Consider the following 25,368-nt stretch of genomic DNA (forward strand, 5'->3'; position numbering starts at 1 on the left):
TATTCCCCCTACTCTGAGGAGCTTCCCTGAGCCCATCTCTGCAGATCACTTCTGGCAGCAGCTGGGTCACCCTCCCTGCACCCCAAACCCAGTGTCCCCCCACACTGTGGCCCCACAGTACCAGGGCAGGGGGGTGACACTGTGCCAGAGACACCCAGTACAGCCTGTACGGTGTCTGCAGGCTGGAGCTGTTGCCACCACCCTTTCAACCACAGACTAACTGCATTTTAATTACTGCACCTGGGGAAGAACAGTCATATTAGTGTTTCTGGGGGTGCTGTTGGGGAATGGTGCCCATGGGGAGGGGGGGGGTGGGGGGCAGGCACCCAGATAAGTGAGGGTTGGGGGTCCAGGGTACCCGTGGTGAAGCACACCAGGTGTCAGGGACAGGGTGCAAGGACAGCGCTATTCTCCACGCCAGGAGGCACTTCCTTGCAGGCATTTGCTGCCCTGCTGGCCCCTGCCCACCATGCCCAGCCCTGCTGGCCCGCGGTACTGCTCACTCCACACTGTTTGCAACAGTCTGCAGTGCCAACACAGAAACCCTGAGCGTGCAACCCCTGGGCCACAGCGCCTTCTTCACTCACCCCCTGCCACCCACCACTGCCCCTCTCACCATTAATTCAGCTTCAGCCTTTCCGGCAGCACTGGAACCAGCGCTAACTCTGGTTTGTGTTAAATGAGCCGCAGGATGAAGCGACAGCTATTAGCAATGCTCGCCCTGCCTGGGAGGTGCAGTGGTTTACTGGGGGGACGTGCACAAGCGAGGGGAGCACACATCCAGCCTCAAAGCCATTGCACAGGCTGCCAGGGTGGCCACAGCCAGATCCAGCACACCTGGCTAGAAATATTTTTTTTTTTTTCTATGAAACACTATTCACAATCCATACAAGGCAGCCCACAGAGCCACAGCTGGCCAGAGCCATGTACCCCAGCCTGTCCCAGCCCCCTGTGGAGCCTTGGCCTGTCCTCAGAGCCAGGAGGAAGAGGAGCTGCGGTGTGAGAGGGGCTGAGGGCTGCAGAAACCAGACCAGTGCTCCCCCCAAGGGCAAGGCTGCCACCCCAAATGGGGCTCCCGTAGTGCTGCTGGGAGGGCCCTGCTCCCCCAGGCAGCACAGAGACTCTCTTGGGATGGGGGAATAAATAAATCGACATGAAAAGACCAAAAGGGTAAAACACTGCCAGGGACGATGGGCAGGCAGCCCCCACCAGCCCGCAGGAGGGAAGGAGGGACAGGGAGGTGACGAAAGCAAGGGAAGGCGAGGGCTGCGCCGAGGGCTCCGCGCCCTTCTGCATGCTGACGGCATCCTGGAAAAGGCTGCCCAGGGTCAGTTGTTGTTCATGATCCACCAGGATGCTGGGGAGAGAGAGGGGAAGGGGTCAGGGGTGTGCACTGTTAAACAGGGGAGGGGGACTAGGGGCGGCAGAGAAAAAAGCCACAATTTAGGTCACCCTGGAGTCAGTCTGCTCTGGAGGGAGGCCTGTGCTGAACGCGCAGAGCAGCAGCGTGGGACACAGCCTCACCTGGGAAGAGCATGGTGGTCAGCAGCTCCGGGGACTCCAGCAGGCTGATGATGGACCGCTGGAAAGTCTTGCTGCAGCTGGACTGCAAGTGGCTGTGAAACAGCGCGCGGGGTCAGGAGGGTGCAGGGACGTGCATGTCTCGTGGCTGCAGGGGAGCAGCTCTGCGCCGGGACCCCTGCCCACGCACGGGGGACGGGGCTGCTTCTGCACCACCCAGAGCCCGACATCCACTCCGGCCCTGCCCCTCGAACCCTTCATCAGGGTCTTCACCCCCCTCCCCCGCAAGGGGCCCTGGGTGTGCACCGGGCCGAGCAGCAGCAGGACAGGCTGCGCGAGGAGGGGGAGCAGTGGGGTCCTGGTGGGGTCCTGAGAGGAAACCCCTTTCAGCCCCCCAAGCATACCGAGCCAGCCCCCCACAAGGAAAGCCTCCAACCTTCTCCATGAAGTCACATCCTGCCAGAACTCGTAAAGGATGAAGCAGGCCTCGTCCGTCAGCTTGCAGGCGGACACGCTGTGGGGACAGGAGTGACCCTGAGACGGGGCCTGGCAAGCTGGCACAGTGTGGCCGCATCGGTCCTGCCAGGCCGGGAGCGAGGGGCACACGTGCGCCTCACCCCCAGGCTTTCAGAAAGCAGTTTGGATTCATCCACGATTTGTGGCTGCTGGGGCCAGCATGTGGCTCCAGGGGATCCCAAACCCAAATCCTTCATGCTCTGCATTTCCTGCCGCCAAGCAGCAGAGGAGCTTTACAGCCATTAAACCGGTCCTTGCCGCTGCCCAGAAACACGCCTGCCAATATTTTATAAGTATTAGCACGGCCCTAGCACTGCAGCACAGGGCCTGATGAAGGAGATCATCCTTCCAGCCCTTTGGAGGAGGTGTATGTCATCCCTCACCCTTCACATGGACAGAAACTGAGGCACAAGTGCAAGGAGCTGAGATCACAGCATAAAACCACAGCTCGCTGCCCCCTGAAGCGATGCTGTTTCACCAGGCGATGCTCCCCCTGCTCCCTCCTGCCGGAGGAACAGGCTGGGGCTTTCTGCAGTCCATGGGAAGATGGGAGGGGGAAGCAGCAGGGAGGTGAGAGAGCAAGGCACAGGGTGCAGGGCCTGGGGAACCAGCTGTGCTCAGCTGCAGCATCATTCATTCCAGCTGAGGATGAACGTTTCCTCCAGCTGCCACTAAAGGCTGCAGGAAGGGACCAAGCCCTGGGGAGGGAGAGCAAAGCAAGTCACTCAGCAGCTCAGAGGCTCTGTCCCCCTGTGCAGGGGCCACAATGAGCTTTGCAATTCTCTGGCATGAACCAGGACAGTGGAGTCTCCCTGGGCTTTGCTCCAGCTTTCCACTCACATGGAGAGGCTGCCCATGCAACACTACCCAGTTGTCTGCACTAATAGTTCTCATGACAAAAAAGCCCATCAATTCCAAAGAAAAAAAGATACCATTCTCTCTGCCACATGTGTCAAAACAAGTGTCTTCCTTTTGTTTGGACTGAAAACGCAATTTTATGCTGTTGGAACTGAAGAGCTGAAAAATGACACTTTAAATGGGAACAGCACGAACATTTCCCACTGAAAGCGGCTTGAAATCTCCCGTGGGAGAAGGAAAGTGCCTCTCAAAGAGCAGCTGTGCCATCTCCAGGGACACGCTGGCAGTGGTGTGTCACTCAAGTCAGCCCTGGGCTCTGTCCTCAGCTCTGTCTGGAGCTCCAGAGCGCTGCTGGGGGGCAGAGCCTCGGGCTCCCATGGGGGTTTAGCTTCAGGTGTTCACGGCCGCTTCCTGCCAGCCCTACACACGCTTTATATAAAGCAATACCCCGACACGAACTCTTCCCTTGATTTTTCCCCCATTATTTTCAAGTCCCTCAGTGCTGGAGGAACGCATGCATTCACTCACATGTGCGTGCCACAGCCATTCCTGCTGGCATAAAACCCATCCCCTCCTCGCCAGATGCTGACAAGTGGTTCTTGCTGGGAGGAGATGGGACGATACTGCCGGCAGACACTGCTGCAGCTGTGACACCGTCCTCTCCGCAAGGTCAACCCTCTGCACACCAAGCCCATCCTTGCACTGCCCAGCACATAAAATCCACCAAAAAACCCCCCTTTTGTCCCTCAAGGGTGCAATGTTAAAAGGCCCTACTTCTCGGCGAGCCACGCCACGAACAACCCCGCCGCCTGCCACACTTACTGCAGGCAACTGCTCTGCCCGGCAGTGACCTCCGTGTAGGACCGGAATGCCTGGCGGAACTCCTCAATGCCGCTCGTTGCCACCGAGATCTGCCTCTTTGCCACCAGGATGTGCTGTGAAGGGACAGCAGAGGAGTGGCATCAGGGACTAATCTGTCTCCTCCTGCCCTCCCTGCTGCAGGACAAGGCAGTGCCCAGCAAGCACAGCACCGCAGAGGAAGCCACAAGGGGCTGGCACCACAATGCTAGGGCCAACGCCAACATGAAACGGCTTCCTTCCACCTGGGCAGGTTGCCTTGACAATGAGGACTGCACCAACAGATGCTCCATCCCCCAGATGGCAAGGTCCTGCTCTGGGGCTGCTGCAGCTCCCTGTGCCCTTCCCCCAGCAGAAAGGGGCCTCGAGACCCCTCCACTGGGGCTCTACATGGGCCGTGGGCGCTTGGAGCAAACCTGAGGGATTTGGGCACTCACAAAACGCTGCCTTCCTCTGGGCTGGCTGCGGGCACTACCTGGGGCTTTCATGGACCTGATGGAGCTGCATTTGTCCTGTGGATGGTCCCATGCCCAGCTCACAGCCTGCCACATTGCTGCCCCTCTGCCAGACCACAGCCAGCAGCTCACCCAGGTGACAGGGCACAGGGGCTGCGAGAACACGTGTGTGTGTAAGAAAGGGGATCCGTGCTCACTACGGGGATACCTGCAAACCACAAGTGGCAGGACGAGGACTTACTGCATCTCTCCCTTTGCACATCGCTTCCTCCTTCAGCGGCTCCAGGCGTGGGCTCTGCATTTAAGTCCATAGGAAAAACCACTGTTACTGGGAGAACGGCGCAACAAGATAAAACGTGGCAGTAACCCACAGCCCAGCCCAGCTCAGTGTGACAGGCTCTGGGGACGTTCCTTTGAGTACCTGGGGAGAACAGGGATGTGACCTACACATCTGTGGGGCTTGGTGGGTTCAGACTGACTTGTCAGATCAGCGTGGATGATGGAGAAGGCAAGGGAGGGTCAGCAGCGTCGAGGGGAGAAGCAGGGGCTTTGGAGACAGCAGGAGATGAGCAGCTTTGCAAGCCAGGTGTAGTGAATGGGTGCAGCTCCATAACAATGCCAGGACCAAATACCAGGGTCACTGGCGTGGGGAAAGGTCCCAGCACCAACCTGGTCAGCACCGAGGTGCGGGGCAGCCCCCAGCCCATCTCCCCTCTGCCACACACCTTGCACTCTAGCTTCTCGATGAGCTGCTGGAGCCTGTTGATCTGTGCCATCCACTGGCTGTTGTCTTCAACACAAACACCTGCACAGGGAAGGGCAGAGAGATGTCACCAAAAAAGCTTGCTTTTGTCATTGCGAAAGCTTGCTCAAGACCCAGAAAACTGCAAAAATGTCTAAATTTCTGATTTAAAACAAAAAAAAATTGTTTTAGTCCTTAAATTTCTTCCACTGCTCAAGAGATACAACATCCCACAGAAGCTCCAGCTGGCATCTGGGTGACACGGTCCAGCCCCCGCTGTCCCATGCTGCTGCTCCCACACCCACTCCAGCCTCCAGCGGGGCAGAGACACCAACCCGAGGGACGGCCAGGCTGCAGATACCTGTCGTTAGCATCCCAGAATAGGGGTCTGTCGGAGACAGACAGACGTTCTTCTGTCCTCTGCGCCCACATCGTCTCCCTGACCTCAGGCCAACTGAGGCCTCAGGTTTCTTTATGTCCTTTCTGAAAGAGTAAAACGCAAAAGGAGGGGTCAAAGTCATTCACTATACGGGTCAGCTTCACAACAGGCTTCAAAAGGGCAGATCCTGCTCCCAGATGTCCCTCCCAGGGAGGCTCATGAGCCCTGCCCCATACCGCACCCCCCCATGAGCAGTGGTGTGGAGAAGGGGAGGACCAGCATCTCCCACGTCATTACCTCTCCCGTCCCGCCTGCTCCTCCACGGTGTCCACGGCACACTCAAGCGAGGCCTGCAGGGACTGCAGCTGGTGCATGGTTTCCCGTAGCAGGAAACGGGTCAGGAACTGCTCCATCTTCGAGGAGGTCTCATACCTCTGCAGGGAAGGGGAGACGATGTGTCAGATGCCTCCAGCTCTGCACGGGGGAAGCAGAGCAGCATCTGGAAGCAGTTGGCCCTTAAATATATCCAATGGGATGGATTCCAATCAAATTTTTAGTTGCTTTTGGAAACAATGACACTGTAGGACAAAAGCATCCTCTGGGTGCATGCCTGTGATGCACAGCGTGACCCTCCCAGCCCAGCCCCAGCACCCACAGCCCCCAGGAGCCGTGAAGGACCACAGATGGACCTCCCAAGCCGGAAGGTAAAACACCACTTGCAAAAATAGCTCCCAGCAACAGGGAGGGCTTTGGGGCAGGCAGGGCACCCCTTGCTGCACCCAGCGGTTCACACACACGGCTCTGCTTGCATCAGGGCTCCTGGGGCAAGGCTGGCAAGGCTGAGGGGAGCCCCACAAGACTTTCTTCCCCATGGTGCCAGAAGATGGAGAGCATGGGACTGGGGACCCCAGGCAGGGACCCTGCTACTCCTCCTGCCCACTCCTTCACCTCCTCACTTCCAAGGGGTGCAGGACCAAAATCCCCGCCAGCGCTGCTCCTCTGCCAGCCCGGACACGCATCCCCTGCTCACAGGGGAACAACCGACCCTCAAACCTGCCCCGGACAAGCCTAAGAAAGGTGCAGAACACCGACTGAGTCGCCACTGGGACACAGCAGAAAGGACACATCATTCATCCACTGCAGGGCTGGACACATTTCATTTCAGGAGCTGGTTCAAATCCAAACACGGTCACCCCTCTTTCTGCACAGTGTGTATGTTCAGCCTGCCTGGAGCCCTGCAGCTCGCCCCAGTGCAGTTCTTACACCCCAGATACACAGGCACCGGCAGTAGCCTGGGGTGCCAACCACTAAAACCCAACTACCAGCCTGGGACACATCGTGCTTGGAAAGCACTCAGCTCTGAAGCTCACCGTGCAGAAGGCTCCTCATCATCCTGGTCCCAGCACACCCCATCCAACCTTGCAAGGGCAAAACAGGATCCCACGCAGACACATCAGTATTATGGGTGAGCACTGCACGCGATGAGCCAGCTGCTTCCAGTCTCTCACCTCATCGAACACAGCATGCCCAGGGGAATGTGCCAGAGAGGAGGATGGAAATAACCATCTCTCAAGAGAGCCCCAGATGCTGTTTCACCCTTCTGCATCAACTTGGAAAATTCATGCCAGTGAGTGAATCAATTGAAAAATGCACCTTCCCTTTAGTTCAGCTGCCTGGCCTCCTTTGCACTCCTCACTTTGGGGCAAACAAGCAAAACCCTCTTGTCAGGTGTTGCACCACACAGTTGAAACCCCTCTGTAAATAGAGGCTCAACAAAAACGTGCTCTGTCTCACCGAGCACAGCATTTTCTGCTCGTAGCAAAGATTCATGGAAAGGAGTCATGGAGGAAATAATTCAGCAAGTATGAGGCAAAGCTTTTTGGTCACGGACTAGTATTTCAGCTCCATTGACCCAGATGAAAATCCCAAAGTTGCCAAGAGCTGCTATAATTCTGCTTTTGAGAGGTTTTATTAGTTTCTTATGATGACAGTTAAGCTTGGGACAGAATGGAATAGGTGATCGCATAATTCCTGCCAAAGGAAAAATAAAAGCACCTGACTTGGAGAGGTATTTATAGGCTAGTTTGCAGCATCTGCAAACTGGAAAATGGAAAATTCTTAGCATACAGGTCCCCTGTGAGAAATACCAGACTGTTACCCAAGGTATCGCCACAGTTCACTTCTTACTGTGACACTATTATATTGCAAATGCAAAGCTTAGCCACAAGATAAGCTTTAATTAGTAAACTGCAGCACAGCTATCAAGTTATATTTTAAAAATGTTAAGTGGGAATGACAGAATTGGAGAAAAACCCTCTTTTCTGGAAAAGGCATCTTTTCTTTACCATGTTTCTACCAACCCAGCAAGGAAGGATGGGAGCATAGGAACCCCTCATGATCTGGTTTCCTCCGGCCAACCTGTGGATCCATAAAAAAGACCACAAGCAGGTTTGCTGCCCACACACGCTATTTCCTACAGTAACTGCAGTCACTTACACAGCGAGGAGGACAACCCCAGCCCGCATTTCCCATGCTTTATCACAGCGTTTATCCTGCAGTCGACAACGTGCCAGCAGGCAGCAGATCGAGGAGCCTGCGCCCAGCAGACAGCCGCCGAGGCACACCACTGATCCACGCCAGGTACTCTGGCCTGCAGCAACCCGCACAGAGGGGGGAATCCTCAACACCAAAAAGGCTTTTGGCAGCACTGCTTCAAACCATACCTGCCAGACACAGAGCTGTGGCCTATTCCTTCTGAGCTTTGGTTTCCTTATTTCCTTCTCTCCCCTCCCCATAGCTCATCACCCTGGCACGGTCTGAGCAAGCCCAGCACCATCTCCCAGGCTCTGCCTTCTGTTGTGCTAAAGCAGCAGCCCAATGCTCTTGATTTTCCTGCTTGTCAAGTGGGCTGGTATTTACATACGGTGAGCCTATTTACAGCTGTGGGGCAAGTACCTGGACAATGCAGGGGTGAGCAATCCTGTGGCAGCAGAAGTAAGGAACTACAGGGGAAGGAGCATGCCCTAACCAAAAGGTGCTGTGGTTCAAACCTGTGAAACCCAGCTCAAGTCAGAGATCCCCTCCTTCTTCTAGCTAGCCTGGGTATCACTGCCTCCTCAGAACCATGCGAAGCTCCCTTAAATACAGCCTGGGAAAGACAGGCAGGGACTGCAGATCCTTCAGCATCTGTTGACTCCGCAGCCCGCCTGTGGAAGCGGAGCTTTATGGTGAGGGCTGCTGGAGCAGGCAGGTCTCTTCCAGTTTGCCCAGCACACAGCATGGCTGCATCTCCAGCAAAAGTGACTCCCTGGGATGAAGTTTCTTTCAGCTCTTCCAGGAGGGTGGTCTCTCTGTCAAATGGGCTCTCGGTCCGTAGCCACAGTGGCATTAGAGGTGATTGAACCAACAGAAATGTGGGGCAGATGTGTAATATGGGAAATCTCTGTTCTCTCCCCCTCCCCTGGCCGAGAAAGGTGTGAGCTTTGGCTAAAATCCAACCTAATAAACCCACTAATCCTGTAATAACCCAAGATTGAGTCCCGTTCTGGAAATACAAACATGGGAATATATTCAGGTCACAGCAGGTACGAATGCAGCATTTATCATCTCTGCCAGCCTCTAGCAGTGGCAGATTCCCCACAGCTCTGCAAAAGCCCTAACCACAGGGTTGGAGCATTGCCTTCTCCCCGGCTCGGAGCCCAGCGGACCAGGGAAGCACAGGGAGATGCTTCCCAGGAGGATCGGTATCTTCATCAGGGCACCCAGGAGCTCAGGGCTGGGATCAGAGCACCCCATCAGCACAGCTCTCACCCAGGGGAGAGCAGTGCTCTGAACGGTGGGCTGCCCTGGCCTCCTGGCTCTGGCTGGATCCAAACAAGGGTGGAAAAGCAAGTCCACAAAAATCTGTTTCAACAGGGAAAACCTGCTTCTCTTTTTCCAGGGAAACCCTGTGGCAGCAGAAACTATTAAGTGAATGAATGCATCATGCCAATACTGCGAAGCAGACACTAATTGAGCTGTCCTTTGGAGAAGTACATGAATATACAAAATTCATTACAGAAATAATTTTAAAAACACAAACCAGAAAAGAACAGAAATAAAGCATAGCTCTCTGAAGAGGATTCATTCACTCCCTCTGGACTCACATTTAATAACTGTGAAGGGGGCCGAGCAGCTGAACCAAAGAGAAAAAGCATTTTCAAGTGAACCCCTCTCCTGGTGTGAAATTTCCCAACACACAGGGAAACAATGAGGGGGCACCTCGCCAGAGGAAAACTCAAAGAGATCATGACTGACACTCTGGAGGCACAAACACCACTTCGATGACTCCGCAGGGCTGACAGTGGGGACCGGTCCCCCTTCACTTCTCTGCCCGATCAGGATGTCAGTGGACAGTGTGCACGTGGGTGATGCCCTTCATCTGCTTCCTACCAAGCATCAAACCACCACGTCGAAGAGGAATGAAGGGCTGGCCCTTCCCGCAGCTGTAAAACAGCATCAGTCCCAAGCACACGGCTAAACCATTTAATACATTTCAAATGCAAAGGGGGCTGCTGGTCCCTTCCAAGTACTGGCCACGGCTTTCTCACAGCTGTACTCAGCCCACAATGCTGCGCACTGCAGACCTCTGCTCTCTGACGCAGAGGCAGGGGGACTCACAAAGCAGAAGGCTGCTTGCCCTAATTAGCAGCCTCCAATCTGCCTCCCATCAGTACAAGCTCCAGGGAGAGGGAGAGCATTCACCGCGGGGATGAGCTTGGCAAAAAGTGGGAGTCAACGAATTTCACCATTTCCTACCTTCTCCCTAGTGCCTGGCTGTTTCCCAAAGCAGCCCTCCTGCTGCAGTGGCTTCTGTCCCCTCTCAGGCAGCAAATTTTTGTTGCTGTGAGCACAGACTGTGCTGAGCACAAGCTGCTGGGGCCAGTCCAGAGCAGGCTCAACCCTGGAGTCCCCATTTCATGCCACCTTGCTTCTGGAAAAGACCTCACTTTGGCTCAGAGACGCAACACACAGACTATCAGCGATACTCCCAGAAACAGTATCCCCAGGCAGGACACTGCAAGTGGTACGCAAGGAGCTGTTGAAACAACTGCTGCCAGAACCCTGTAAGGAAGAAGACATCTCCAGAGCATAAAAGCACTAGCTCTACCCTTCTGCTCTGGCACAGCTCCCCCTCCTCCAGGCACGCTGCAGGCTGTGCGGCTGCGGTGCTCACTGCACAAAGACAGCCCCGTTGATCTGGGAGGTCCATTTGCTGCCCCTGACACCGAAGTTTAATGCTAAGCAAGCAGCCAACATCACCACGGCTTCTGCTACACACCTGCCTGCCCTGCTGCCCTCCCACAGTCCCATCCTTACCAGCTTGGTTTTGTCCATGGCTGCCAGGACTGCAGAGTTGAGGGCTTCCAGGGCCGAAAGCACGTTCCTGTATTCTCCGAGATACGCCGAGAAATAATCTGAAGCAGGAGAGAAGGCCATGGTGAGCTTCCCATCTCTGCCTGCCCTGCACCCGCTGCTTCCCACACACAGCCCGGCACTGCAGGGGGGCATTCGAGTCCCTCTCCAAAGTCATGCTCCCACAGACTGAAAAGTCCTCTCCGATCCACACAGACAAAACGTCCCGTCCCCTTGAGCAAAGCAGGGATGCCTTCTGTGCTGGGATTCAGGCACAGGGACTGTTACTGCCACTTGACTCCCCCATTCCTGCCCAAGTCAGATGTGCTCAAAGCCCCACCACAAACCTTCAACAGAAATCCCCCTCCAAGGCAGGAATACAACCCCACTTACCACACAATTTCTCTGTGTCCACGTTACTGCAAGAAACAGAAGAACAAGCTCTTGTTAGATGGTGGGGCTGGTTTGGGAGAAACAGTTAGAGTGGGCAGGGTCTTGAGGGCCTGCCTTGAGCCCCCAGTGGATTTACTGCTCCTCCCACAGATTTTTCAAAAGCTGTGTTAGAAAAATAAAAATCTGCACAAGTTTAGAGCCAGCAACTCAGGAACCATGCCCAGCACCTGCAGCACCCAGGCAGGGCTACAGAGCATCACTTCTGCTGCGGGGGCCTGAAGGAGCAAGCAAAGCTGCTCCACCAACATCTCCTGGAACTGAAGCGTACTGGGAAAGCACCTGTGACAGCAGGATGGGCTGGGACAGAGGTCTGGGGAGCAGGCAGCATCCCACACCTCCGGGCTGGCCAGCTGGGCTGGCAGCCCCATTTCTGAGCGCCAATGCTGACAAGCCCCAGAAACTGCTTCTTCAGCCCAACCTCTTCCCCTAAAGGTGCGAAGCACTCAGCCAGGACTCCCTCCTCATGTGCCCCTTGACTTCAGCCCAGGTCCTCCTTCGTGGTTGCCTCCATGGCACCAGCCCCTCTCCTCTCCCCTCTGCCCCACGGGTGCCCCTTCTCTCCCCCGCCTTCAGAGCCCAGGCAGTGTGGGGCTGCCTTCAGGCTCCCAGGGCAGGGAGCTGGATGGCTTCACAGCCCACGAGAGGGGTCGCTCCTGACGTGAAGGCCATTAAAGCAGGGGACGTGGGTCCAAAAACCTGGAGGTGCGGGCCTGCCTCCCACTCCTTTTCAGTAACTGAGAGCACTGCACCAGAGATTAAGTGCTGGCATCCCTGCAGGGCTTGGACAGGTCCCTCCCATTGCTGATAAAGATGCTGCTGGGGTGTAGAGGGAGGAGGAAATATCCAGAAACAGCTGCATGTTTTCAGGACAGGATGTCAAGCAGAACCATGGGTTCACATGAAGCTGTCTGATCAGCTCAGATGGCCAAAGCCTGAGGCAGAGCTGCTCGGGATGCCTGGCATCACCTGCAGTCTGTAGGGAAATGCCCCAGGATATCATTTATTCAAATCATCCTCCACTCAAGAAATTCTGCTGTCTCAAAATCCCCTAAATGATTACAACCATTTTAAATCCTGATTGGGAAAGTGGAAGAGAGCACGAAAGAGTTTAAGTGTTTTAAGTGCTGTCACGCATGGAGGAACTAGTGATACCCTGAGTTTGCTGGGCTCCAAGTGCAAGTATGGCTGCAGCGCTGCCTGCCCGGGGCGGGGGGAAGTCAAACCATAGCTGCATCACCCTGTCCCCACTCCAACACTGCTCACCGGGCAAAAACACCCCAGAGACAAAATTAGAAGAGAGTATGTGAAGTGACCAAAATGCCACACTAAGAATGGGTGCAATAATTTAAGAAAAGTCTTCCTACAACTTTTCCCCAAGCATAAAAAACTGGTTTCTGTGTCTCTTTCTGCTAGGCTTCCACTTAGAATATTCCACTTCAATATCAGGCAGTGCTGCAAACCATGAAAATATTTTGGTGTGAGATGTTACCGCAGACTTGCGGCATCAGGACTGCAGACCCCCCTGTTTAGCTAATTCATTTAGCTAAAATCAGGCGCCTTCTTAGGCAAGGGAGACGGGCAGTTTTAGGATGTGATCTGGTTCATCTATTTTAAACACCTACCGCAGAAGCTGATTAAGGCAGGGCTCTGGCGCACTGTCCTGGCACTGCAGACAGTTTTTAAAATGGATTAAAAAAAAAAAAAGTGTTTCCCTTGAGACGCAATACAGACAATCGGCAAAACCACAGCCCCTTCTTCTGCCGACTCCACTCCATCAAACTTTGCTGATCCATCCTTCTCCGAGTAGCTCCATGCACCCAACCACAGCTCTGCTAGATAGAGTGACTGGAGTTTGAAGCACAGATTTAAATTGGAAAAATGTCTTGCTCCTTCTTAATTTTTCCACTTACTTCTGAAAGCTGCCTGGAGCCTGCAGAGCCACCACTGCTGCACTGCCACAGGAGACTTGGCACCGCAGCATCCACGGCACTGGCTGTTAGACCTGTGCCCCAGAGTAACAACTTCAGCCTCTAGTTCCCACCCAAGAGATGGGTAAAAATCACGAAAGAGGGGACATGGAGATGAGATAACAGAATACACATTTAAACACCTAATGTATATGTTACCCAGGCATTTGAGTCTGTCCCCAGTGAGGGCCTGAGACTGGTTTCACCAGGAAGAAGGAGCCAGCCGCTCAACCCACTGCCCAGTTCCCCACCTTGACTGCAGCGAGCAAGCGCCCGTGTGACAAAGACCCACGATCAGCACCAACCCTGTGGCTTCCAAGGAGAGGCCAGAGATTATTAATAACTCTCCGTCTTTCTGCTTGCTGCTTAAAGTCAAACAGCTACTCAATCACTAAAACCCTAAACAGCTAAACATAGAGCCAATCACCAAGGTCTCATGGCAAAAAATCAGCCCTCTGGGAGTTGTCTGTTGTAAGGCCTGCTCCCTTCCCAACGCAGCCAGCTCAGTCAGCAACCCTGCACGGCCACCTGCGGCAGCCCCCAGGGCACAGTCAGGGGCAGAACAGAGCACGGCAAGCAAATCACAGGACCAATGATGCCATTTTCATGCTATCAGAAACTACTTCATCCCAGAAAACAGCAGCTCATGTGAAGAACCTGCACGTCAAATCCCGACCCATTTTGCAGGGCTGCGACAAGGCAGCAGGCTTTGCTCCACTCCTCTCTCTGCCATCCCCTCTCCCACTCCAAGTGAAGAGCCATCCTCTGCCTCCAAAGCACTCATCCTGAGACTCTCCACATTTCCACATAGCTGTATTTTGACTGTGCTCAAACCACTGATTAACTGTAATTAAGCTTGAACTGACGATGAAGGATCTTGTCAGTATTACGCTGTTGGGATTTTGTCAGGATGTGCCTGGAATTTATGCAGGAAAACAGCAATCAGCTATAACAAAGCAGATGGGTATTTTTTTTACCATTTATCATTTTGGGAACCTCTGCTGCCATCACAGATCTGGTTTCCAAACCTTTCCAGTGTGACCCAGAGTGTTTTGGTCACTCTCCATCTTTCAGAGACTGGCAGGCACTGCAGCTCCAAGTGTCTGACTAAAGAGAGGGGAGGAAAGTTCACACAAGTCCCTTCTTCCACAGAACCAGAGGCCTGAGGTTATATCCACTAAGAGTTTTTAGAAACCACCAGTTCAGTGCTCCTATCCCTTTCACTTGTGGCTCAAGGTCAGAGACACAGGCTCTGGGCAGTCTGTGCCCAATTCCTGCCACCACTATCTGATGCTCTCATACAACAGAGGATTTGCCAGACCCTATTTTTCTAAAATTTCCCAACAGAAGGACAGGTGAGGTCCACATGACTCTTCCCTAGTTTCATAGCCCCCTGCAAAGAGCAGTAGGTATGCAACCTATGCAACACTACAACCTTCAGTCCAAGGCCCTTTGTAACCGACTCTCTGTTAAGCTGTCCCCACAAAACCCTGGGATCTGCTCCCATCCCACCTGCCTGGGCTGCAGGTGGACTCGTGGCTGCTCAGAGCGCAAGCCGCACTGTGCGTCTCCCAAGATGCTTCTGCAGCAATGGAGATTTTTCACCCCTTCAAACATATTTGTCTCTTCTCACCCAGACGTTTCAGTGGATGAAAATGCACTTTTCCAGGAATATGAATCTTCCCGCTCTGCACCAGTGCCAGAGCTGATGTGGAGCTTTCTGACATGCTAAATGAAATGGTGGACCTAGTGTTGTAACCAATTTGCAAAGAGAGTTGAATTCAGTTTCAACATAACTTTTAAAGCGTCAAATAATTAGAATAAGGAGATAATTTAAAGCCAAAATGGAACATTTTTCAGGAATGCAGAACAAAAAAAGCCTCACAGGGAAACATAAAATCTGAACTGAACCTAACAGAAGTGCCTGCAGGCCGCAGCATCCCACTTGAGCACCAGGTGGATGGGAGGTGGAGCGAAGATTGGATAGGAAGGATGAGGAGAAAAGGAAAGTGTGTGCTGTGGGAGAACAAGCAATGTGCGAGACCTCTGAAATACTCATCTTTCCAGATGTCAGCTTTGGGACCCAGGGGAGCAGCTCCAGGTTTGCAGTGATGGGTGAGGGTTAGGACATGTCTGGGCAGCGCTCCATTACCCAGAGACAGAGTGTGCCCGGGTACGAAGGTCTCAGCTACGCCTCTCCTTCGGTCAGGCTGGCACTGACAAAGAAACACAAGTTCTAGCCTAGAGCTGATGAACACAGCATCCTCGTGGCCAAATCCACCCATGGGATGAAGGCTGAAACTTTCCCATCATCAGAAAAGCTACAGGACATGAAAGAAGCACGCTAGATACGTTTGTAGAGCTTGTAGTTACTTTCCAGCTTTGTAATACTTTGAGTATTACCTCAGGTAATAACTCTTGAATCTGGCAGCAAATTTCAGCCAGCTCTCAAAAATATTAAGTTCTTGCAAGTGCGAGCCAAGCAGGCAGCCTGGAGGAGAGGGGCTGTCCAGCTCCACCATCAAGGGGACAGCAGGGCACCGGTACAGCCCTTACAAGGCACCAGAAGTTGTACAAAGGAGCAAGTGCCCCCGCACACCCCAAAAACAAATGCCAGAAAGTCCAGCTCTACACACAGAGTCACAGAGACGTCTGCCAAGCCCGGCACACTAAACACTGCTTGATTTCCACTACCTGCTGCTGCACAGTGGGCAAGCAGTCCCCGGGCAGCCCCTGAGGACAGACAGGGTCATGCCTCCCTGGGGACAAGCCTGTCTCTCCAAGTCCCTCACCGCAGCAGGCACGCAGCACTGGGTCAGGATCAGAGCACTCTGGCAGAGGCAGCGCTAGCCCATGGTGTTCGCAGGGGGCAGGATGCCTCTTATCAGACAATAAGCTGAAGCACCAGGTTCCCTCTCTGGGAGGTCCCACCTCCTCCTCCTCCTCCTCCAGCTGGGGATGAAGCTGAAGGAATCACGTACAGCTCCCTGCTGCCACCTCCCGTGTTTCATCCCACTCCCACCTGCTCATACCGAAGGCATCGCACACACTGACCCTGCGCACACGCTCGTGGGCCACATCCCAACCAGGGACAGAAACAAGACCTACACCTGCAATGGCCTCAGGGCTGGACTTCCCCGTCTGCTCCTGCAGAAGTGAGGGCACCCTCGCAGGGCTGGAGGGACGGAATCTCCTACATTTGCTTGAAGTCACCGAATGCAGGAATTTGGAAATCAGCTCTGTCCGCAGGGGCCCTTCTGCGCTTCATGGCAGAAAGGGATCAAAGACCCAACGGTCATGCCCTGCTAACAGATGTCACCAGCTCAACGCTGCAACTGCCATGTTGTCATAGCTACCGCACCGTCATTACGGGTAATGAGTTATAGAGAGCACCGCCGCAGGGAGGGCCGTGCGTGGCTCTCAGACAGCCTGCTCACATGGGCCCCTTCAGCCAGTCCTGTTTATCTGCTCTGGACACAGAGGAAGCCCAACCTGAAAGCTATGGCAAACCAGGAGATCTTCACCATTCAGTTAAGGGCACAGTTAAAACTCCCTGCTTTGCTGCAACCTGTGTTTTCCAGTGGTATCATATGGGAGTGACTCCAAGGTCACCCCAAAGTGGTGGGGAGGAAAGGGAACAGCTCACTGCCAACTCCCTGGGATCACAGCCCAAAGAGACAGAGGCATTTTCATGAGACATCTCCTGCTGCCCACATCCAGCAAACCCAACTGGCAGGACAGGCAGCAGTGGGCAGTCAGGCTTAAAAGAAAGCAGCACCAGGGGCTGCGAACACCAGCCCACCTCTCTGCCCCGTCAGTGAAGTGGGAGCATCAGCTAAACCCACCACCACTTGGCAGGAGACAATCACCCCCTCCCCCCCCCCCCCCCAGTCCTGGGTGGATGATATGGGGGCTTGGAGCAAGGGACTGCTGGGTACCCTCCATCAGTGACTCCATGGCATTCAGTGGCTGTTGGCATCTTGGCATGGCACGGGCCCTCCACGGAGCTGCCCCGGCTCCTTGCAAAGCCCTGGAACCAGCGTGGGCAGCTAACGCAGCTCTGAGTTACCTCTCCCTAACAGCGACCTTCTCAGACACTGCCCTGGCCAAGGGCATCAGAGAGGTGCAGGAGATGCTTCCTGGGGGGCCAAGGAAGTGGCAGAAGCCAGAGCTGAGCTTGCTGCCCAAGACTGGGAGGAAGCTGCAGCCACCTTCCCCCGCAGCAGCACCCCTCCGTCTGAACAGGCAGCCCTCAGGCATGCAATTTATCAACGGCCAGTTTCTCCCAGTGCCAAAACACGCTCGCTCACAGCAGCTGGCAGGGCAGCAGGACCCCAGCAAGGCCACTCTGGTATCCGAAAGGCTGGGATGAGAAACCCCGCTGAGACCAACAGACTCCTCCAGATAGCACCAGTCAAGAGGAGACCAGGGCTAAGTGCAATTACTTCTGTTCTTTGGGGGTTTCTTTTTTTAAAAGTAGCTGGCCTAAATTCACAGTTACACTCATAAGGCCCACTTCTGGTGGAAAACAGCTCTTACGTAAGTGAAAAGCAATTCCCTGTGTCAGCAGTGGCAAAGTCTGCAACTTTGCACAGTCTGTGCATCGTCCTCACACCACCACATGCTCCTCTTACAGACACACAACCTGCTCTAGAGCTGTGTATTTCTGGAATACATTTTTCAAACTAACGTAACGTAATTTTAAATGAATGCTTGCTTTTATGGAACCGCAGTACATCTGATAACGACTGTTTTCAAAACGTCTGGCTTCTCTCATCACCAATTCTTGTAGCTGGTGTTCAATGGGGTTTCACATCTGCGTGTTACAACAGAGAGGTTTATCTCACCCTGACTACTTATCGCACCCGCCTCCAAATGTCCTCCATCTACAGTCAAACAGTTTTATATTCTCCTTCATCTCCTCTCCTATGTGCCACCATGGTACTTACTCTGAATGACGCCTGTCAATGCCACTAAACAACTCCCACAGCTCCTCTGAGCTCAGGATCCCATCAGCAAAATAGTTCTTGAACTCCTCAAATGACAGCTTCCCATCATCTGCATTTAAATAAAAGGGAAGAATAATTATATACCTGCAGAAAGAAGCATACGGGCCCCAGCGATCCTCCCAGCAGCCTCTCTACCAGGAGCGTGGGACGGTTGGGCGTGTTGTGCATAATAATTAGAGTAGATATCTCATTGAAAGCATCTCCTGCCAGTCTCCATCAAAAATCCAGGAGCACTGGCAAGCACGGCCACTGCTGCTGGAATTTCAGGTGGGAATTTCAGCCCCTTCCAGAAGACCCCATTGTAACATTTTCAGAAATGCATGCAGACACACTCTACTTAGATGACCGTCTAAGTACAGAGTCCATTTCAAACAGCACGTTGAGGACAGCGTCAGGTCTTTATAGAAAGAAAAATCTCTCCATTGACTCAAGAGCTTTTTCCTCTCCTTTCTATGGAGGACTGCAGCTCCTGGGCTGTGTTTTGATCTGCAACAGAAGGAGCTCCTGAAGCCTGCAAGCTACCGTGTGGAAGAGGCCAAGAGAGGGTGGGAAGGCTCAGAGGCAAAATCACAATGACTTGTGATTTCGGACCTCTTGGTTTATGGGTGCCAGATTAAAAATCAGGTAGCAGAGCCCAATTTTCAAATGCCAAGGGCTCCCCAGTGGGCATCCAGAAACGGGGCCACCCAACCACGGGCAACTGTAAAACCCTGAACTGAGCACAGAGACTGAATCAATCCTGCAAGGGATGGAGCAAAAGCCTGACGGCCCCTGGGCTGCCTGCTGCACAGCTTGCTTTGCCTTCCCTTCTCACTGCTGGCAGCACAGAGGAGAGATCATGTGCATGCAGGCAGGAGAAGGGCTTGGAAAGGGCTCTGTCCTGTGTGGCACAGAAATGGTGAACCAAGGGAGCCCACTTCCCCAGCCCCCCGCCAGGCCCTTTGCTCCACTGCCTCTTGCTCTGAGCAAAGCAGAAAAGCATTTTTCTTGCAGCCAGAGCACTGCTTGCCCTTATTCTCCTTCACTCTTTCAGCCAAACCTTGTATCAGGGACAGGCTGTGCTGCTTCACCCAGACCCGGGCATGGAGGGGGAAGCAAGAACAAAGCACTCACCGTTCTTGTCAGCTCGCCGGAAAATCTGCAAGAGAAAATACAACAGGGTTTATCTGGTGAGGCAGCAGGGACAGCAGTGCAGCTGAATGGTGAGCCAGGCAGTACCCACCACCATGGGAAAACCACCTCCTGGAGCTCAGGGAGCCACAGAGAAACCCCTGCTGTCTGGTCTGCACAGGCTGTTCCAGGGAAATTCCGCTTTGCAAATGATTAAAACTATTTCTTGTCTCCAATGCACAAAGCTCTGTGCACAGCCACCGCCACCCGAGCAAGCCCAGCACTCACACTGAGCTTCTTCTAAAGAACACAAAGGGAGATGAAGTAGAAAGGGCTTTGCTACACCCTTGTGATGGAACATGTTTAATTTTTCAGACCTTTTAAATGAAAGAACATTAAGCATAAAACCATTCCGTAACAGAAGCACTTTGTGCATCACTGCTGACACTTCAACTGTCTGCACCAAGGAGCAGTTTGTCCTGTGCTTTGTAATCACCCTTCACAACAATCCTTCCTGCAACACCTTCACACACACACACTGTAATTAATTAATTCATTATTATTAATTAATCTGTAACTAATTCTGCCACAGAGCACAGCTGGAGAGCTGCTCCAGTTCAGGATCTCAACCCTGGCTCCCAACCACGAGGCTTCTGCCCACAACCCAGAAGAAAGCTGGGGCTTCTTGTACCTGCCTGGCTCTTCTTTCAACAATAATCATCAGAAGGTCTGGGGCTGACTCTGGTGAGGAACAGCATAATTTCCAAAGTCTAGGAACATCTTGCCAGATTGAACAGTACAAGGTTTTAGCCAGCACATCCTAATAGAGCCAATGACAGCAACCTCTGTGTGTGGCCACTTTCTTCTTTTTAATCGTCCTTCTTAGCCACCCTGGTTGATAAAGAAATCTAAAGATCTGAAGAAAGATCAGGCATGAAAAAGGGCAAGAAAAAGGAGAAGGCAGACTTTGTTATATTCTTTTCCACACACCTGCAAAGCAGAGATGGCTGATAAAACCACCCCCAGACCAGCTCTGCGCCCTGCTGCAGGAAAATGCGTTGCTGCCAGTTGCCCCCTCCACCGGCAGCTCACCTCTGCACTGCTCACCGACAGCTTTGCTGCACGCTTTGAGGGCACAAGCCCATACCTAGCCACTGAAACGTCCCTGAAAAAATAACTTTGAGGTACAGAAACAGTTACCCAGAGAAACCTCTGCTGCTTGCTCCTGAGGAAGCCACTGGCTTACCACTGGGCAGAGGCTTTTCTGATGCTGGTCCCAGCAGGGAGCTCCCAGGCGCTTCCTCACAACTGAAACCAGGAGCAGGGACATCTCCTCAGAGGATTCTCTTCTAAGAAAGGCAAGCTCCTCCTGACTGGGAGCTGCTGCAGGGAATGGAGGCTGCCCTGAGCCGACCAGTGTTAGGTAACTGCCCCTCCAGGATGTGGGCTTCCAGCCGCTCAGGCTGCTTCCCTTGCAGGAAAGCAGGGCAGGCACTCTCTGACGCCCCACGGGACTCGCTGCACGAGCTCTGGAGCTTTACCTTGACCAGCTGAGACAGGAACCTGCAGTTCCCACACACTGAGGATTTCTCTGGGTTTTAAAGCAAAAAACTTTCTCCAGGCTAAAGGGTTCACTTGCCCGTCAGGGGTCTCACAGCTGCGGGGTTACACATGCCAGGGCTCCCCGGCTGCAGGGGCAGCTCTGCCTGCAGGCAGGGGCAGCACCAGTGCGTCCCACATGCCTGTGCCACTCTGCCACCTCCCAACCTCGGGCATGCCACCTTCTGTCCAGGCAAAAGCTTAATCCTACAGAGCTCCATCATCCTAGGGACACATGGCTCACACAACAACATCTCTATGAGTCCAAATGTCACCAAGGCCAGCTAGCTCATCCCAAAGACAGCCAAGTGTCACCCAGGCACTTAAACGCAGGTTCAAGTGAATCCAAACATTTCCCACTCACAGGCTGGCCTTGCTCAGCAGGGTCCATCTGTGGGCTAAGAGGGAAAGCACAGTTCTGGGGGGGATCTCACGGGGCTGAGAAGGTCTTTAACCCAAGGTGAGCCCATCCTGGATTCAGCATGAAGCTCAGCAAACAGCTGATGTTTCTCCCTTGCACATGGGATCCTCTGCTCCAGCAGTGCGTTAGAAAAGCACTGCCAGCGCACGACAGCTGCCTGAAGCTCAAAATAAACAAACGTGGCACAAGTAGTGGAGCTGCAAGAGCCCTGCAAGGCAATGCCACATCTGCTCCACATCCCCCAAGGATGGCGGGGCTCCTTGCCCCTTCCAGCGAGCCCATCCTCAGCCAACCCCGGCTGCAGAGGGGTGCCTTGGTGAGCACTGCATGCACCAGAAAACACTGATGATCCTACCTATGCATGAGGTAGGATCCGACTCCAGCCACACAAAAACAGCACAGAGCCACTTCCACACTCCTAGGGGTGATCCCTGCCCCCACCCCCGTGCAGGGCACAGGCACATGCATGGCAATGGCAGGTAAGGGCTGCTCTCCAGGCAGAGCCCTGTGTGATGAGGACAGCAGCCCTAGGACAAAGACAAGGAAAAGCAATGCAAAGGCGGGCTGGGAATGGGATCAGGTCTGCACTGGCTGCTGGAGAGGCCCTACAGGCAATCCCCAGCTTACACTCAGGGGGCTGGCAGTCTCAGAAACACAGGGACACTGCCTCAAACCTGAGACACTTACCTCAGCCTCCAGCTCCTGGGCTTGTGTCCAAGCAGCTGCAGCCCTGCTCAGTGCCTGCAGCAGTGGACACACTGGGACTGATGGAAGAAGCACTGAACTGGCATTTATTTGAAGGCTGAACCTCCACACACATCTCAGGAAGGCAGGAGCATGGGGACGTTATAGGGCTTCTCCCTGCCTGCAGGGCTGGAAGCAGCCACAGCTGCTGGACACACAGCTAGGGACACGCTGGCTGCTGGGGAGGGGACAGCTGCCCTGGGGACACTGTGCTCATTGACCCACTGCAGACTTAATGCAGGCTGCAGCGAGCAGCCAGTGATAAAAGGTGGGATGTCCAAGAGGCTTTTCTGAACCTTTCATACATGGAGAGGGGAGTAAGCAAGCCCTGAGCACCAGCCTGGGGGATGAATCTCCCAGAGGCTTGAGATGTCTGCACAGAGAAACAACTGCGATGGCAGCACTGCAGTTCATACCGTGCCTGCAGCGAAGCGTCTCAGGCAAAGCCCTCCTCCTCCTCACCTCTCCTGAAGGCAGGCCATCTGCAGGCAGGGAGATGGCAGTTCCAGTCCCAGAAGAAGCAGCAGCTGCCACCCGGGGTCTGTGGCGGGCAGCCCTGCCTTCCCACTGCCCGAGGGGCAGGCTAGGATCCTGTCCTGCTGCGGCAGGGTGGCAGCTTGCCTTGACAAGCCTGGGAGGGCAGCTGGAGACCAGCCAACTACCCAGCCCCAAACCCAGAGATATTAAACTCACCCTGCCAAGCTCCAGAGCTGAGACAGGAGCAAAGGGAACCACAGGGAAGAGGAAGGGAAGCCACCAGGAACCAGAAAGCAGCCACTAGTGCTGTTAACACTTCCTATTTTAATTGCTTTAACGACGCCCTGAGGGGTCGATGTGGGACTCAGCAAGTGCCTGAAGGAGCTGAGCTGGAATACAGCTGCCACCACCAACCCCCTCCAGCCCATCTTCCATCAGCCAAGTAATTAGTGCAGTTAATGATGCTGGCTGGAGAGCCCTGCAGTCTGAAATGCCCCCACGGCAGGAGAGAGACCCTGACCCCCAGCTGGAAGCAGTAAGCACCAGTGCAGCCGAGGGAGCCACACTTTCCAGCTGCTCCCTAGTAATGACAGGAGGTCTCCTAGATGGAGGACTGGACCAGGCATGGCATTCACCTTCCCAAAGTGCTGCCCAAGATCTCCTGCTCCCCTCTCCCAGGATGAAAGGGGACAATGGGGGGTGGCACCACCTGGACTAGCACAGGACAGAGATGACAGCTGGCACCACCCTGGGCTGCCCAGGTGCTGGGTACCAAACCAACCCTTGCTCTTAACCCCTGCTTTGCTTTCCTCTCCCCTATCCCTGCAGCAGGGCAGGGGCAGCAGCTCTGCTCACACTTTGCCTTGGCTCCACAGGGTGCCTCAGAGCCCAGCGGTGCCAGACACAAGGGAATGCAAGGGCTGGCAGCCTACCAGGGAGATTCAGGTGCTGCCCACCTGACTCAGGCACCCTGCAGCTCATAAAAGACAGCCAGGAGCAGAACTGAGCCCCTCTGACATGCTCCAGCAGGGGAGGTGGGCTTTGACCCAGGCTGTGCCACTTACCTAGGAGATGGCCAGCCATGCAGCCACCCGCCCACCCTGCTGGGTGCCACAGAGGCCCTGCCTCCCCCTGAGCCCCAGCCCCAGCGCGTACAGCTGTCTCTCGACAGGGGCACCCTCGCCATGGGGCTCGAGGGGACGCAGTGTGATGGGAGGCACTGTGCCAGGGCCCATCTTGTGAAAACGAAGATGGCCACTACCCACATCTTCAACTCCCCCAGGCCACCCACAGCCGGTGAGATGCCTAGCCGACCTCCAACCTGTGCAAAAAGCATCCTCCTTCCACAGCTCAGAGCACGTTAGGAGTGGGCAGGGATGGGGGCTGCGGTGGGCAATGGACACGCTCTGCCTGTGGGATCCCACGGCTTTTAGCAGCTAACACGGTACCTTCTGCAGCCTGCCTGCCACACACGGAGCTCCCGCTCCGGCAGTCACGACAACCAGCTCTCGATAAGGAGTGGGCTATTTCTGGCCGCTCAGAGGCTCATAATTCAGACACTGAGTATTATTTAAGACATCACGACCCACGCCTTGATTCACAGCTCAGGCCTGGAGCACCAGCAGGGCCCACTCCCGCATCCCTGGGGCTCGGCTCCTCAGCCGGGGCAGGCGGGCAGGGCGCTCACCCCGCCGCCCACACACACAGCCCCACCACGGCTCCCGGGCTGGGGCCGGGACCTCGCCGGGGGCCCGCCCCGCGGTACTCACGTCGTGGAAGATAGGGAGCGGCTGGCGGCGGGGCGCAGGGCCGCGGTCGGCGGACAGCAGGCAGACGGCCAGCAGCTCGGCACATGCCATCATGGCCCGGCCGGGCGCGGTGCCGTAGGGCGCGGTGCCGTAAGGAGCGCGGCGCGGCGCGGTGCGGTGCGGCGCCGTAAGGAGCGCGGCGCGGAACCGGACTCAACCGAGCGGCTCCGCAGCCGCCAGGCAACTTTGCCTCCGCTAAGGGCCCGCCCCCGCGGCGCTTCGGTTGGTCGCGGCCGGTGATTGGCATCTCAACGCCGTGCTCGTTATTGGCGGAGGGAAAAAGGGCGGGGCGATGGCGCTCGGTGGCGGGGGCTGTCGCTGGTGTCTGGGCCCCTCAGGGCCTGGGGGTCTCCCGGGCCAGTCCTAGTTGCCTCCGAGGCAGCCCACGGCGGTCCCGGTGCGGCCAGTTGATCCCAGTTTGGCTACAGATGGTCCCAGTGTGGTCACTGTTGGCCCCAGGGTGGCCCTGGTTGTCCCACCTTGGCCATGGGTGGTCTCCGTGTGATTGCAGTTGGCCCCATGGTAGCCTTTGTTGGCTCAGTTGATCCCAGTGTGGCCATGAGTGGCCTTAGTATGGTCGCTGTTGACCTTCTGGTTGGCCCAGTATGTCCCAGCGTGGCCATGAGTGGTCTCAGCATGGTTGTAGTTGGCCCTGGGGTAGCCCTGGTTGCCCCAGTTGGCCCTGAAGCAACCCCAGTTTGGCCATGGGTGGTCCCCTGCCACCCAGGCTGGTTTCAAATGACTTCCCAGCGGTGCCAGCTCTATGCCCATGGTGCCGGGCAGCCTTCGCTCAGTGCTGCTGCCCCCCAGTGCTGCATGCCGAGCACGAGGGGGCTGTACTGCCAGCGCTGGGCCCCCAGTGCATCCAGCAGCTGTAAAACCCCCTTCCCACCCCGCATGGGGGGCTGCGGAGTGGGGGTGGGCTGGCTGGGGGGGGAGGCAGGAGCTGCCTCCATCCCTGCCCCACACAGGCACCCAGAGGCCTGTCTCCATGGGGAGGAATAGGAGGGACACCCAGGCCTGTACCCCAGCCTGTCCTCAAAGGTTTTCACAGAGA

At 55.0% G+C, this 25,368-nt stretch overlaps 1 protein-coding gene across 2 annotated transcripts; it reads right to left on the reverse strand.

Moving 5' to 3' along the window:
* Positions 1 to 210: 210 nt before the first annotated feature.
* On the reverse strand, positions 211 to 24,446 carry NECAB3 (N-terminal EF-hand calcium binding protein 3). 2 transcript variants are annotated; one of them, XM_027783021.2, is made up of 13 exons: positions 24,273 to 24,446; positions 19,266 to 19,290; positions 18,093 to 18,201; positions 11,117 to 11,142; positions 10,688 to 10,785; positions 5,627 to 5,763; positions 5,312 to 5,433; positions 4,934 to 5,013; positions 4,450 to 4,503; positions 3,718 to 3,830; positions 1,958 to 2,035; positions 1,525 to 1,616; positions 211 to 1,357 (listed from the first exon to the last, which is right to left on the reverse strand). In XM_027783021.2, exons 1-13 carry the CDS (start codon positions 24,363 to 24,365, stop codon positions 1,329 to 1,331), a joined length of 1,056 nt encoding a protein of 351 aa, XP_027638822.2. In that variant the 5' UTR covers positions 24,366 to 24,446; the 3' UTR covers positions 211 to 1,328. The 2 variants fall into 2 exon arrangements, with proteins under 2 accessions (XP_027638822.2, XP_055669829.1); XM_055813854.1 differs by lacking the exons at positions 18,093 to 18,201; positions 19,266 to 19,290; positions 24,273 to 24,446 and adding an exon at positions 16,198 to 16,423.
* Between the last annotated feature and the right edge of the window lie 922 nt (positions 24,447 to 25,368).

This window comes from Falco peregrinus, chromosome 9 (genome assembly GCF_023634155.1).
Source record: "Falco peregrinus isolate bFalPer1 chromosome 9, bFalPer1.pri, whole genome shotgun sequence".
Classification (NCBI taxonomy): Eukaryota; Metazoa; Chordata; class Aves; order Falconiformes; family Falconidae; genus Falco; species Falco peregrinus.